Source organism: Chelonia mydas, chromosome 8, assembly GCF_015237465.2.
Source record: "Chelonia mydas isolate rCheMyd1 chromosome 8, rCheMyd1.pri.v2, whole genome shotgun sequence".
In the NCBI taxonomy this organism is placed as follows: domain Eukaryota; kingdom Metazoa; phylum Chordata; order Testudines; family Cheloniidae; genus Chelonia; species Chelonia mydas.
Window position 1 is genome coordinate 77,127,817 of NC_057854.1, and position 13,668 is coordinate 77,141,484.

At 40.6% G+C, this 13,668-nt stretch overlaps 1 protein-coding gene across 2 annotated transcripts in view; it reads left to right on the top strand.

The window, feature by feature from the left end:
• COL24A1 (collagen type XXIV alpha 1 chain) overlaps positions 1-13,668 on the top strand; it is a 235,788-nt gene that overhangs the window by 148,845 nt on the left and 73,275 nt on the right. For both annotated transcript variants that reach the window (XM_037906297.2, XM_043552998.1), the window contains exons 25-28: positions 3,537-3,590; positions 6,492-6,545; positions 9,486-9,539; positions 10,248-10,301. In XM_037906297.2, the coding sequence (XP_037762225.1) occupies positions 3,537-3,590; positions 6,492-6,545; positions 9,486-9,539; positions 10,248-10,301 (216 nt within the window). The remainder of the gene's footprint in view (positions 1-3,536; positions 3,591-6,491; positions 6,546-9,485; positions 9,540-10,247; positions 10,302-13,668) is intronic.

Consider the following 13,668-nt stretch of genomic DNA (forward strand, 5'->3'; position numbering starts at 1 on the left):
GAATGTGCTTTCCTTTCCCAAGGCATTCACAGCTTCTCTATACTGACTGTTTCTTTTCTTTTCCTATCGCTCCCGTTGTTGTTTCTGCCACCCTCTCCACAGCTTTCATGTCCCAGGGAGAAGGAGCCCGTGCTCATTACTCCTGCTTGGAAGTAACTGGCTGCAGTCACTAACCAACCTTGAGTGTGGGCACTTCCAGTTTTCCACCTAGCCATGGAGTGTCCTGTAAAATTAAAAGTACCTGAAATATCTCTTCTAAATCTCATTTCAGGGAAAATAACTCTTCCAAATGAACACAGCTCCACGTAGCTTCTAGCTATGATTCTCTCAGAATAAAATAAATGCACTCAACAGGAATAAAGATTATTTCTTACCTGTAATACATTCAGGGGCAGATACTCAGCTGGACTAAACCATCCTAGCTCCATTTTGTTTAAATCCCTGAAGCTGTGACAGTTGACACTAGTTAAGGAGTTGTCTCTCAGAACATGACTGTGTGCTTTTCACAATTCAGTCCCTACTCTCAGTCCAGGCTGTGAATGTAATGTTCAGAACACAAATCCCAGAGCCGCTAAACTGCCTCAAAGCATTAAGACTTCCTTTAGCAAATTGGCTGTAGGTGTAATTGGTTTGTTGTTTTTGTAGTCTCTATCACAATTAAGAGCTATTAAACTGGGCCAGATTGTGAACCTCTGACTTCCATTGGTGAGGAGTTACTCCCATGAGAAGTCCCATTGATTTTAACGGTCAGATGGAGTTTATATGTCTGGGGTGAACTCACTCATGTCAGTGGCAAAGCTCCCATTAATTTCAGTGGAGCCAGAATTTTCCACTTGGTATATAAACTGCTGTTACTATGTACAAACTGATAAAACATATCCATTTTAACAAGATGTCTTGTTGACAGGGTTTGGTGTTCTGTATGTGTTCCTATTGGTATGAAAGAATGGTTAAAAATGAACATAAAAAGAAGATATTTTCTGTTGTTCAATATAAAGAACTGCCTTTTCCTCTATAATTTGACTCTCATTTGTTTACATAGTGCCTCGTTTTCAAAGTTTCCTTCTACCCTAGAAACTGGAGGCAGTTCAAATTGAAGGAATATGTCTCCAGGATGGTAGATTTCTGAGGTAGTGCTAGTAAAAGTAAAACAATGTGTGGGCTATATAGGGAAGGCATATGCAGTAGGATTAATGATTACAGGTCTATTCAAATGAGAGTCTGTAATTATGTTATGGATTACAGAAAGGACATTTTCTTCCATTGGAGATGTTTTCATTTTTTCCTAGGCAAACTGTACAAGCCTTTTATGGAAGGTATTTTTCAAACACTGTCAACAGACTGCTTTAAACTCTGCACTGGACAGATATGTCTGCTTACCCTGATGCCTTTTCCCCTCTGTTTGTTAAGTAAGACTCCGTTTTCTTTAAAAAAAAAAAAAAAGAAAGAAAAAAAAAGAAAGAGTTCAGAGGGAGCCCAAAAGCTTTAACAACAGCCTCAAGAGAAGAAATGTCAATCATCCAAGTCTTTTGAAGCTGGGAGGATACTCTGTAATTGTCAATTATATATCCATTTTAGAGAGATTCAGAAAAAAGGCAGCATAACTCCACTGAACAACATATATATGTATAAAATTAAAAATAAATAATCATGCAAGTGGCACCATTTCGCCATATGGTTTCAGATATTGTAGCTGCTTAGCTTCCATTATCTCTTTTGACATCTGTCTATCTGCCTTTATATGGACCCTTGCCCCTCAACATTCCATCTCATCATGGTCGTATCTAAAATGGACATCGAAACCTATCAATATATTTTGAAATAAAACAAATCCCTAAAAAATAAGCCAATTTATTTATGTTTTCATTGCCTTAGTACCTGTCGCAGAGAGTATGAAATACTGTATGGAAAAAAATTGCAGCTTTAATTAAAATTTGGCCAAGTGGACTACAGAAAAACAGCACCTGCTAAATAAGATGAGCAAAAAGAAAAAAAAAGCTAAGGCTGCCCTCCACTATTAATACCCAGTGGGAAATATCAGGATACTAGTCAAAGGGTTGTCCTGTTTTAACTGTATGTTGGAAAACAGGCCTCGCTCTAAATTTCCTTGTTTTCTGCATTTAGGGCTCAATTCAGCAAGGTACTTAGGGACCTGCCTAACGGTAGGCATTTGAAGTGAATTGGGCTACACACAGGCTTACTTAAAGTTAAGCACATCGTTAAGTACCTTACTGAATCAGGGCCTAGAGTTACAATGATCCAAATGCTACAAAGATGTAGGTGTTTTATTTAATTGTTAATTTATTTGGAATGTTGTGGTGGCGGTGTGTTACATGGTGTTGGGGGTGAGATTTTTGAAAAGTACTCGGCATTGGCCTAACTCTCCGCCTGTTGAGTGTTACCATTGGCTTCAGTGGGAGCGGACTGAAGCCACTGAGAGTGGACTAGTTCCAAAAGGACCTATCTTTTATTAGTGGAACATCCCTGTGAAGAACCCCTCCATATAGATCTTTTGTTACAGCCTGTAAAATACTGGTGGAAATTCGTAGGAGAGGGTCATGAGAGAGCTATTTTCTTAGGAAAAGATCTGATCCTGTGTCTTTCTCAGCCAAAACTCCCCATGACTTCAATGGGTGTTCCATTCCTAGCAAGCTCAGGAGACAATAAGTATTACCTCAATCCAATAGTATTTTTATTTTGCCCGGGCTGCGTTCCAGTGACATCGAGGATATTCTTTGATGAATTTATAGCTTCCTAGAAATTTGTGGCTAGGACTAAAGCACTGGGAAAGCCATTAGCATTGCTAGTTATATGTTGATAGAGCACCTGGCACAATGAGGACCAGCCTTGTGGTAGCATTTAGGTGCTACTGTAACACCAACAGACCCTGGTTGTGGGCGGGCAGGATCAAACCTGGGACCTCTGGTGCTAAATGCATGAGCCTCTACTGCATGAGCTAAAAGCCATATGCCTGTAGAGCAGACTCATTAATCTCTCTCTAAGTGGTCTCGGTGCCACTAAATGGGACACAACACCACACCCAGGAGGTGTGTGGGGTACACTACCACAACATAAAAGTTAAATAATAATTAAATAATATTTCCCCTTCTTCCAACATCCCTGGATTGCATCTGGATCTGAGTACAGGAGGTGCCTCCCACAGGCCACAGTCTAGCCCCAACTGCATAACGTCAGCAGAAGCTACTACCAGAGATGTCTGCTCAACAGAGAAAATGGTATATTAGGAAAATCTCTGTAATGCTGTGGCGAGACTACCAGGAAGGGGAAGGTTGGGAATTAGTATTAATTATCTGCCCCTGAAGTCCTATGGGCTAGGCTGTAAAACACTTCCTCACATGGACGAACTCTGACTCACACAAACAGTCCTTTGCAAACCACTGGGTCTACTCTTGTGAGTAGGTGGCTCACCAGGTTGAAAAAGGACTCCACAATCTGCCCTTTGTTTGTTGGCAGATGCAAAAACACGAAGCGGCATGGGCATCATACAAATAAAATCCATTTGTTTTTTCATGTAGGGACCCATTGGTTTACCTGGAGAAATTGGACCTGCTGGAATCCCTGGTGAAAAGGTAACTTCTAACACCTCAGTCTGAACAGCAGTATAAATCGCTTATAGAAACCATACATTGATGATAGATTATTTAGCGATCATTGTGACATAAACTAATATGTCAGTATGCATTTTAACACATAGGGATGTAATCAAATGCAGCACAAATCCAATACCAGTGACTAGCACGTGGATCGTTTGCCTTTATTTATAATGAAATTGGAGCTTGTGAATTTACTGGAGTGGGCAGAGATATTGTTTGTGCCCAAGGGCTTGCCTTCCTATCTATTTCATTGGGTTCAGTCTGAGAATGTGACATGATCAGTATTTGTTTTAATTGGGTGGCCATTTTTCACTTCACTGTGGAGAGAGATAAAAGCGGAACACTATAATTTGGCAATAAGCATTAGTAAAATTTCTGTGCCAGTTTTTAAATGAAGCTAAGTCAATAAATGCACATAATTACAGTTTCCTCTCCTATATGACACTCAGATGTGTTTGTGAATGTAATGTTTGGCAGTGTTAATATTATTACCATAATGTAAGTCTAAGAATATTAGACAAGTTCTACTTTAACAAAAAGATAAAAACAGGAAGCTATTACTTGACTGAATGTCAGTTTCAAATATAAAAAACACATAATTATTTGTCAGAATGATCTAGCACCATTCATATTTTAATCCTGCAGGGTTGAATTAGTTCACCAACTTTGGTGGCTGGAATTCAAAAGAATGCTACTGACAAAATCTTACTCTATGAATTTATTATAACTTCCATGAAAATATGGTGATATTTTTACTGTTGGTTTATATTACAAGGAAAAGGAAATACATGAAATGAAAGCACTGGTTGTCAAATCTTAAATATGGATAAATTTTATAAGGCTTTAATCATAACTGCATGCCTAGAATACAGTATTGAAGGAGATCTTGTCATTTTGTTTTCTCTTCATGTACTTACAAACTTACTTCAGATGCTGGTTTAAAATAGGAGAGGAAGTGTAGCAAATCTGTCAGCAAATGGAAGCAAATTGTTTAATGACAGATTGACAGTTTCCATGACTACACTGGATACTTGTCTCTTCATGATTAGTGGTGTACTGTAATGTGATGTACCCAGTGCCTCTCTATAACATAAAGGAATCATTTGTTATTTTCAAGCTGTATTTTAGCAGCCGAGATTAATCCTCAGCCAGGCCTAGTAGCTGGGCTGGAGGTTATTAGGATAGAAGAGGAGTCAGGCTATAAGAAGTGAGGAAAAAACCCTCCTCCCCTTCTAGCCTGGGAGCTAGACAAATGGCAGTGGCAGTTGATGCTGAGGTGGGGGCTTGACTTGCCCATATGTACGTGTTATTAAAAAATTGAGGGAAATGTGAAGTTTTTTTTCTCTTGTTTATTTGTTACGGTTATAGATAACTCATGGGTGCATAAAGAATGTAGGTAGCTAGGAATGTGACATATCCCCATGCAAGGCACGTCCCTGCTGCCAGTGGGTTGCATAGCCCAGTTAGCTTTCTGAATCTCTTTCCTGTAAGCCACCTAGTAAATGGAAGGGAAAGAGTAACTTGTAGTTTGATTTTATTTTCAAAACAAAAAACTGGGACACTGTGGTTGCATCTGGGGGATCACAGGAAGGTGTTGTGCTGGGGGGGATAAGAAAGGTTGGTGGGGAAGTGGGGGAAAAAAAGAGGTGCCCTCTCCCACTTCCCTTTGAGGAAATGGGACGCTTTATAGTAAAGGCTACAGTGGGAGAAAACCATATTTATTCCTCTATTCCCCCTTCACTGTTGTCTCCTAATCTAGCACTTCCCATCTATCTCCCCACTACTGACTTGTCCCCCTCTCTTACACCTGTTCACCTACTTCCCCATTCATCAGTTGACTCCATTCCCACCTGAACTCAACTTGCCCACACATCATCCTCTGAGCTCAGAAAGTTCCTAGGCCGCCTCCTCTTCCTACAGCCAAACCCCCACATGCTCAGAAACACCTCCCACGTGCTTGTGTGTGTGAATGCACATGTGTCCCTCCAGGCTGATAACCACTTTTCTTCCTACCTAACCTCTCTAGAGCTCAGAATCACTCTCATTAGCTCAGAGGATCCCACACACAATCCTTCAGGTTCATGAAACCAACTTGCAGGTTCTGAACTTTTTACCTACCTAATATCCACCACCAGCAGGCTCAGAAGTTTAAACCCTCCCCCTTCCTACTTGGTGCTAAGTCCAAAACAGTAGGAGTAGTGGCAGTAAGGAACAGTACCTGTGCTTTGAAATAGCCCCACAGAAGCCTGATTTCTGCTTCTGCCCTCCTCTGCCTGCAGCTCATGTGTTACAGGGACCTCCGGGGCTGAAGGCTCGAGACATCATGAGCAGAGGGCCTTCCAACTTTACCCTTGTGGGGCAGAACTGAAATACTCCCCGTGATGCCTGTATTCCTTATGCTGGACCTCCTCCTCCTCCTGCTGCCTACAGTATTATGTGCTAGGGGGTCACAAGTCCCCAGTATACTGCAGCCTCCAGGGTCTGGAGTGGCTCTAGACCAACCAGAAGTCCCCTTTGGGCCTTGTAATTTCCAGTTCAAGGTGACATACCTGCTCTAGCTCTCCTCAAGCTAGCACACGAAAAGTAGAAATGTAGTTGTTGCAGCTAGCCCCTCCGATGTCGCAGCTACATGCCTATTTTTAGAACGCTGGCTCAATCAGAGCTTGCACAGGTATGTCTTCTCAAGCTGGAGATCACATCTTCCAGGTCCATTGTAGACATACTCCTACACAGTTGTGGCACTTAGCCTCATTAACCCCTAATAGCCAGACACCCCTGCCACAGTAAGAAATCCTTACACTATGGAAAGAGAACTGTGCCAGTGAAATAACACACCATAAATTTGTTTCTTCTCTTTTTTTAAATTGTTTGTTAAAGGGAGAGCGGGGCAGTCCAGGACCAGTGGGCCCTCCTGGGGAGAAAGGTGTCATGGTAAGCAGTAAATGAGGTACAAGTCAGCTTTATTTTACTTGTAAAGGAACTTTTCCTTCCCAAAAACCTAATTCATTTTGGCCATGCCAAGAGCAAAAAGCCTTATGGAAAAGTAAAGCATTTGCGATATGTTGTTTCTAGGAAAGTTTCCATTTAGCAGCTTGCTAAGTACTTTGCAGACTGAAGCAGCATGCAGTGAATATGAATTACCCACTTTTTAAAAAACGGCTCTCTCATCAGATTTATGTGCAGGATTGAAGCCCAGTGAATTAGCAAGCATGACAAAAAACAAGGAAAAGTAAACTTCATAGTCTGCGGATTATGTTTGCTGAGAGAGAAACTACTTTCTAAGACTAAGGGCTGGATTCACAGGTGTTGCAGTGCCTGACTTTTAGATGCTCTGCTGCCTTGTAGAATTCACAACCCTGGTAGTTGTCCAGGCTTTCTGTACACTGCATGGGGAGAATTAGGCACCTGAAAAAGGGATTGACAGAAGCCAGCAAGCTGAGCAGGGAGTTGCCTTCGCTAGCCAATAGGAAATGCCAAGGAGAGGGGTATTTGAGTGACTTTGAGGCTATGACTACACTTCACACATAACTGGCAGTGGCATATAGCGTACATGTAGCCAGTGGTGAGCTGGAGCCGGTTTGCACCGGTTCGCGTGAGCCGGTTGTTAAATTTTGAAGCCGGTTTAGAACCGGTTGTTAACGGGATGGGCAAACTCCGGCCCGCAGGCCACATCCGGCCCACGGGACCGTCCTGTCCGGCCCGCCTGAGCTCTCGGCTGGGGAGGCTCCCCTGAGAGTCCCTTTTTAATTTTTACTCACCTGGCTGCACTCCGGGTCTTCACTCGCTCCGGGTCTTCAGCAGCACTTCAGCGGCAGACCCTGCAGATCCAGAGCGACTGAAGGAACCGGTATTTCAGCTTTTGGCAGCTCATCACTGCATGTAGCTACCTCCCTCAATGAGAAACACACCACATCCACACTGTGGTATGTAGCTACACATGTCAATGAAAGGCTCTGGCAGAGGGGATGCAACACTGAAAGGTTCCAGCAGCTCCCCACAGCCAGAACCATTCCCCACTGCCAGAGTCTTTCCCTGCAACAGGGAGCTGCTGGAGCCTTTTCCTGGCTGCCAGACTGGAGAAAAGCTCCAGCAGCAGGGAGGCAGTGGGACGCTACACTGCTAAAAATAGGAGTGTAGGCAGAGAGACATGGCTTGGGTGAATAGACAGCCATTGGGGGATGTACTTGTTTACATACTCAGCCCCTTCTGGCATGTCTTCACTCACCTAAGCTGTACCTCACCGTTGACCCTGCTATTTGTACCAGTGTTAGGGAGGTTTCACGGGGATATACAACATGCTGATGAAAGAAGCGTGCAGCATCGACACACCCTGAGAGAGGCACCTATTTCCACTTGGGATTCAGAGTCAGGGATCCTCTCCTGGAATTGGGGGGCCAATACTGGGTCTACTGGTGGTTACATTGTTACATGATTTTTCCCTCTCTCCTTTTAATGTTCTTTTTCTAACAAGACAAAACTCTTGTTGCTCACAGCATCATTATTATATTTAATGATAGCTGCTGTGGGAGGTCATGAGCAGGAGGGAGAGGCAGTCTCTCAGGTAGCTTGGTTGAGTTCCAGGGATGGATTTGAATAGCAAGAGCAGGGACCTTGAAGCTAACTCTTTTTATTCGGTAGGGAAGCTAGTGCACAGAGTAGAGCCCTGGGGTGATGTGTGAGTGGGCTGATGTATTTTGTAACCATTGTCCTAGTAGAGTGATGCATTTGGTACCAGTTGAAGGTTTTTCAGGGTGTATGGCTTCATTCCTAGATATAGTGAGTTTCAGTAGTCAAGCTGGAAATCACAAACACACAGATCACTAGGCCTGAGACTGATAGGGTGTGATGTATTTTCTAGCCAATAGAATAGACATTTTTTTGCAGCAGTTGCTCTTTAGGTGTGCATTAGCAGAGAAGAGTCCGAGCGGACCTCTAGGCTCCAGATCAGTCTGTAGGAAGGGGATGATATTCTCTGAAGCACTTCACTCTTCCTACCAACATTAAATCTGTCTTGACTGGGTTCACCTTCTACCTACCACTTTACACTCAGGAACAGATCTCAGCCAGGAACTGAATAAACAAGGATTTATTAGTATAGGACACAATCGTGTTAACACTTTACTATCAGCCATAGTGCATACTACTGTGAGTAGTTCCAAGTCTAGTGCATACTACTGTGAGTAGTCCCAAGTAGTCCCAAGTCCTCAAGTCATGGTAGAAAGTGCTATGCTGTGTGGTAAGTGTTTGCAGTAAATGTAACATGCCGTTACATTATGGACCAGAGCTGGAGTTCGCAATCTTGGGTGGGCCTGCAAAATAATTTTTCCTTCCCAGTCCTGTTCACACAAAATACCACTGACACTTGTCTACAATGATCACTGTTCACACCACTATGCACAGTCCTGGTTGGAAGATAATGGATGGCAAACAAGTTCTTTGGGATTGGGACACATCCCAAATTTAAATGACTTCTTTGAAATGTATGTATCCAGTTCTGGATTGTGGCACTGTAAAGTTTTTCTGGTTTTGGCTCTGGCAACATGTATCCAGGAGAACTATAATTTTGCTGTGTCCTAGGCGCTCACCAAATCAGAGTTGCCAGACTGGATTATCTTTGGGATGGGATGGAAATCTTTTGGCTGTTTTAGAAATTTGAAAATCTGGTTTTGTTCGTAAAAGCTCTTTTGTTGATGCACATTCATATCTTGTGACCTTGGAGAGTGGATTGCTCTTTCGAATACTCTGAAGATGATATAATCAGCTTTGGGGGGATTATTTTAAATGCCATTACCTGCCAAAATTGCAATTTTGAGTTCAGCAAATTAAGATCAGAATTATTCAATCCCTTTTCTATATCTACTTCCATTTTAGGGTTATCCAGGACCTCCAGGGGGCTTTGGGCCTTTAGGGCCACAAGGATTGCCTGTAAGTATAGACCAACATTTTGATTTAGCATAAAATGCAGTCTGTTTAAAAATCACTCTTTTGTTCTGTTACTGTTAAGGCTATTTGCAGAACTGTCATGAAAATATACTAGCCAGGCACAAATACTGTTCACCTGCCCTTTACCTATATTTTTTACTTGCCCAGAGCTAGAATTTTTCAAGGCTGATTTAAAGTGTAGCCATTTTAATTTTATTTTGCTGATATTTAATTAAAATCAAATAATAGTATGCATGATGTGTTTACTATTAATCAAAAACAAATGGAATCTTCCTCATTTGCCTGTGTTACACTCTCCACCATGGGTCACCAGCAGGGATAGCAGATGAGTCTTGTAGCACCCTAAAACACAAGTTTCTACCACTTGAGCCAAAGGAGCTGGTAGTAGTAGTAGGTTCTTATAATTTATGTGAATAGCCGCTAGAGAAAGGCACAGTCCACATTATTTCTTACCCAGCGCAAAGCCAGTACTAATGGCACAAAGCCAATACTAAGCATATTTTATTGGATAAGTTGTACTAAAGTAATTTGGTTGATTCTGAGCTTTTAGAAAGAGAGAATGCTTGATTTTTTTTCAGCCTATATTGAACTACTATGAGATTTTATATGTAGTCTATAATATAGACCTCTTGTCACTTCTGGAGGTATTTCTGTAGTGGATATTAAATAATGAGTTGATGTAATACTTAGGGTCCTTCAGGGGCAAGAGGACCTCCAGGACCACAGGGATCTAAAGGACGAAGAGTAAGTAGTATTGTTGTTATATTTTACCTAAAGAAATGAGCAGCACATGACTTAATAGGAATTGAGTTTCTAAATCACCTCCAATTGCTTCTTTTGAATTCTCTGCAAGGTTATCAATATCATCAATATCGATTCAAGGCATTTTAACTGAAATATAACACACAAGACATGTGCTTCTAGTAAGAAATAAATCCAAGGTCCAGTTCTGCTCCCATTGAAGTAAGTTTGAGTTTTGCCATTGACTTCAATTGGAAGCAGGATCAGAACCAAAATTATTGCTTGTTTACTTTACCCATCTCTACTTACAGAAATATATTAATGCAAACCCTCATCCCGGCTGATCGACTGTGTTTCTATGTTTTACAGACTAAAATTTTTCTTTATCAGCATTCTTTTAATGCCTTCTAATGGCTGTGAAAGAAAATTACAATTCCTACTGTATAATTTTAGGAGAGGAAAAACAAAGCTATACATGACACCTAACATCATCATATTCCTGCACCATAAAACTCAGTTTAGACTATTTTATCAGCAAAATGTGGAAACTTATATTTTTTTCCTTGTGCACAGTGAACTGATCCAAAGCCCATTTGAGTCAATGGGAGTTTTTCCATTGAGTTAAACAGTTTCAAAGAGACCAATTAAGCTGTAAAATAGTGTGATGGTTTGATACATGATCCATGTGAACTCTTCCTCTTAGAAAGCCAGTTAATTACTTATTCTTGTTGGCCTGAGCACTCATCACCTTAGATTTAATGTACTGCTTTGAACCAGGGGGCACTTGATGCCTTAAAGAACAGGGTCTTTTATGAGATGAAAAGTAGGGTATCATCTTACTTAGAGAACATTTAAAACAAATTCTTAATGGTCTCTTTTGCCAAAATTCTTGAATCCTTTTCTGTCAAATAGTTTATTGTAACAGGAACTGTAAACAAAAATAGTCTTTCATACAGTTAAATATCTGTTACATCATTTCCTTCTTTTAAAAAAAGACATTTCAATATATAGTTTTTTGGTGAAAATGTTCATATACTTTAGTTTACGAATAATATAAGGTTAGAGGATTTTTAACTTTTGTTGGATAAAGATAAATACTTAAGAAGCTTACATATATGTCCTAACACTAGGGTCCTATACAGAAGGTTAAGTTTAGTAAACTTGTTTTGCATCATAAAAGTATGTGACCTGTATGGTCTTTTAAATTTTTCTTTCATTATTATTACTGCCTTACATATGACATAAGATATTTAGAAAAAAGTGTTTTATATTTATTTCCAATATATTTGAAATATACTTTATATAATACTAAGAATATACTACTTTTTCATTAGAGAAAGTTAATATCTTGCCTATAATGTTCTTCTTCCTTCAATTATGGTTTCCTCCTTCAAAATAAATCTGTTGTAATTTGCTTCTGTTTTGCTAGTACAATACATATGAACCATTTGTGAAATACTGCACGTAAAATGTATAATCTCTGCTAAAAGTTAGGAATTGGTGTAATAATAAACCTTATTATGAAGATGCTTCTAACTAGAAATGCCGCATCACAGTTTTCTTTTCTTTAGGATGAGATATACAGAATAACTTATCCCAGTCTTTTACACTTGATCAAATATGTGAAGCTGAGTTGAAACATGTACTCATATCCACTTTTCATCTAAAAGTATCTATGTCCACCCTAAGTGCCTGTGCTAACATTAGATGTTCCTGTATAGTTATTCTACATATAAAACCATGAGATTGTGATGGATATTTTAAATCCGGTACATTATAGGTCTGATTCTGCTGGCCTAACTCAAATAAAACTTGTATTTAAATGGAAGATTTGTCTGAGTTAGGGTTGCAGGATTAAAGAAATTAACTTAAAGCTCAACTGCTCACAGACAAAAGCATCTTCAAGTCCCACCAAGGAGAATTGCTATAATCCTATGAAAATAGGGTGTTTGCATTCCTACTTCATTAATAACAATGGATTTATTCTTCTAAAATATTACTTTGTTGACATGATTTAAAAGGTTAAGGAAATAAAATGTTACAATTTGGGGATGTATTTGTTGATTTAATAATAATAGTATACCTTTTAACTAAACAACGAATAATCTTTAAAGTCCTCCTAAAAACACAACACCTGGAAATGTTCAGAACTGGTTAAATAAATTTACATGTGAAAACAGTCATACATAATTTAGCTCAGAAAATCATCAAGTGAACTGTGGGAAGCAGCTAATGAGACACGACTTGCAACAACATGAATGGTATGTAGAGCTACAAACCGCAGTGAAAAACAAGCTGCATCCACACTGCAGCATGTAGCTACACATGTCAGTGAAAGGCTCTGCCGGGGGGAGGCAATGGGGAAAGGCTCAGCAGCTTGGAGTGCTGGAGCCTTTCCCTATTGTCTCCCTACCAAAGCCTTTCGCTACTGCCAGAGTCTTTCACGGTGGTGGGGAAAGGCTCCAGCAGTGGGGAGGCAGCAGGACACTGCACTGCTAAAAGTAGCTTCATTAGGACTTGTTACAAAATGATCCCAATGCTGCAGTCTTTGTTCAAGCTAAACTCCCCATTGAAGCCAACAGGAATTTTGCCTACATTCTAGACTACAGGATCGGGCCCAATATGGGATTAATGTATGAAAAATATATAGAGACCACTTAAAACCGAAGATGTCACCTTTGGATTCAAATGAAAGCTGTATGGGAACCCTGAGCTGTGTGTGGCAGGATTTAAAAGGGCACATACAGCAAGTTGCATGCAAAAGTTAAATACAAACATATGAAAATTCCCCTTTGTGTATAAATAAAAGAACGGATCACATCTTCACAGCTGGAATTTATAGGAAGTTTTAAGAGCAGTGACCAGCTATTGCTGCATTGTTACACAATGAAATGGCTTTATACCATACACCATTAAGCCCTGAGCAGCCATTTAGAATTTAAGATTACCCAGCAGTCTAATTTTAAGACTGTCCAACTATGCAGACTTCAGTACATGGGGGAATTCTGACCGGCTGAAGAAAAGATCAGTTGTTCATGCTTGAATATTTCCCTACCAGAGGTTCATTCTCTCTTTACTGTGCCACTTGGTGTGCAGTTTACCAAGTAAGAGTCTCATCAGCTTCTACAGTATTTCACCACTTCATGCTTAAGACTTTCTGCATCCCAACTAAAGTCGTTGTGGAGGGGCAAGCCACCTGCCTACTGCGGGGAGGCCAGAGATAGGAACAGCAGCAGTAGCATGGGAACTGTTGGTTCTGGTCCTGCAGTAACCCATGTTTTATTCTTTAAATGTTGCACTTGTGACAAGGGAATATAGAGGTTGCCACGCTGGTGGCTCCTCTCGGGCAGGACACATTGATACTTGCTGA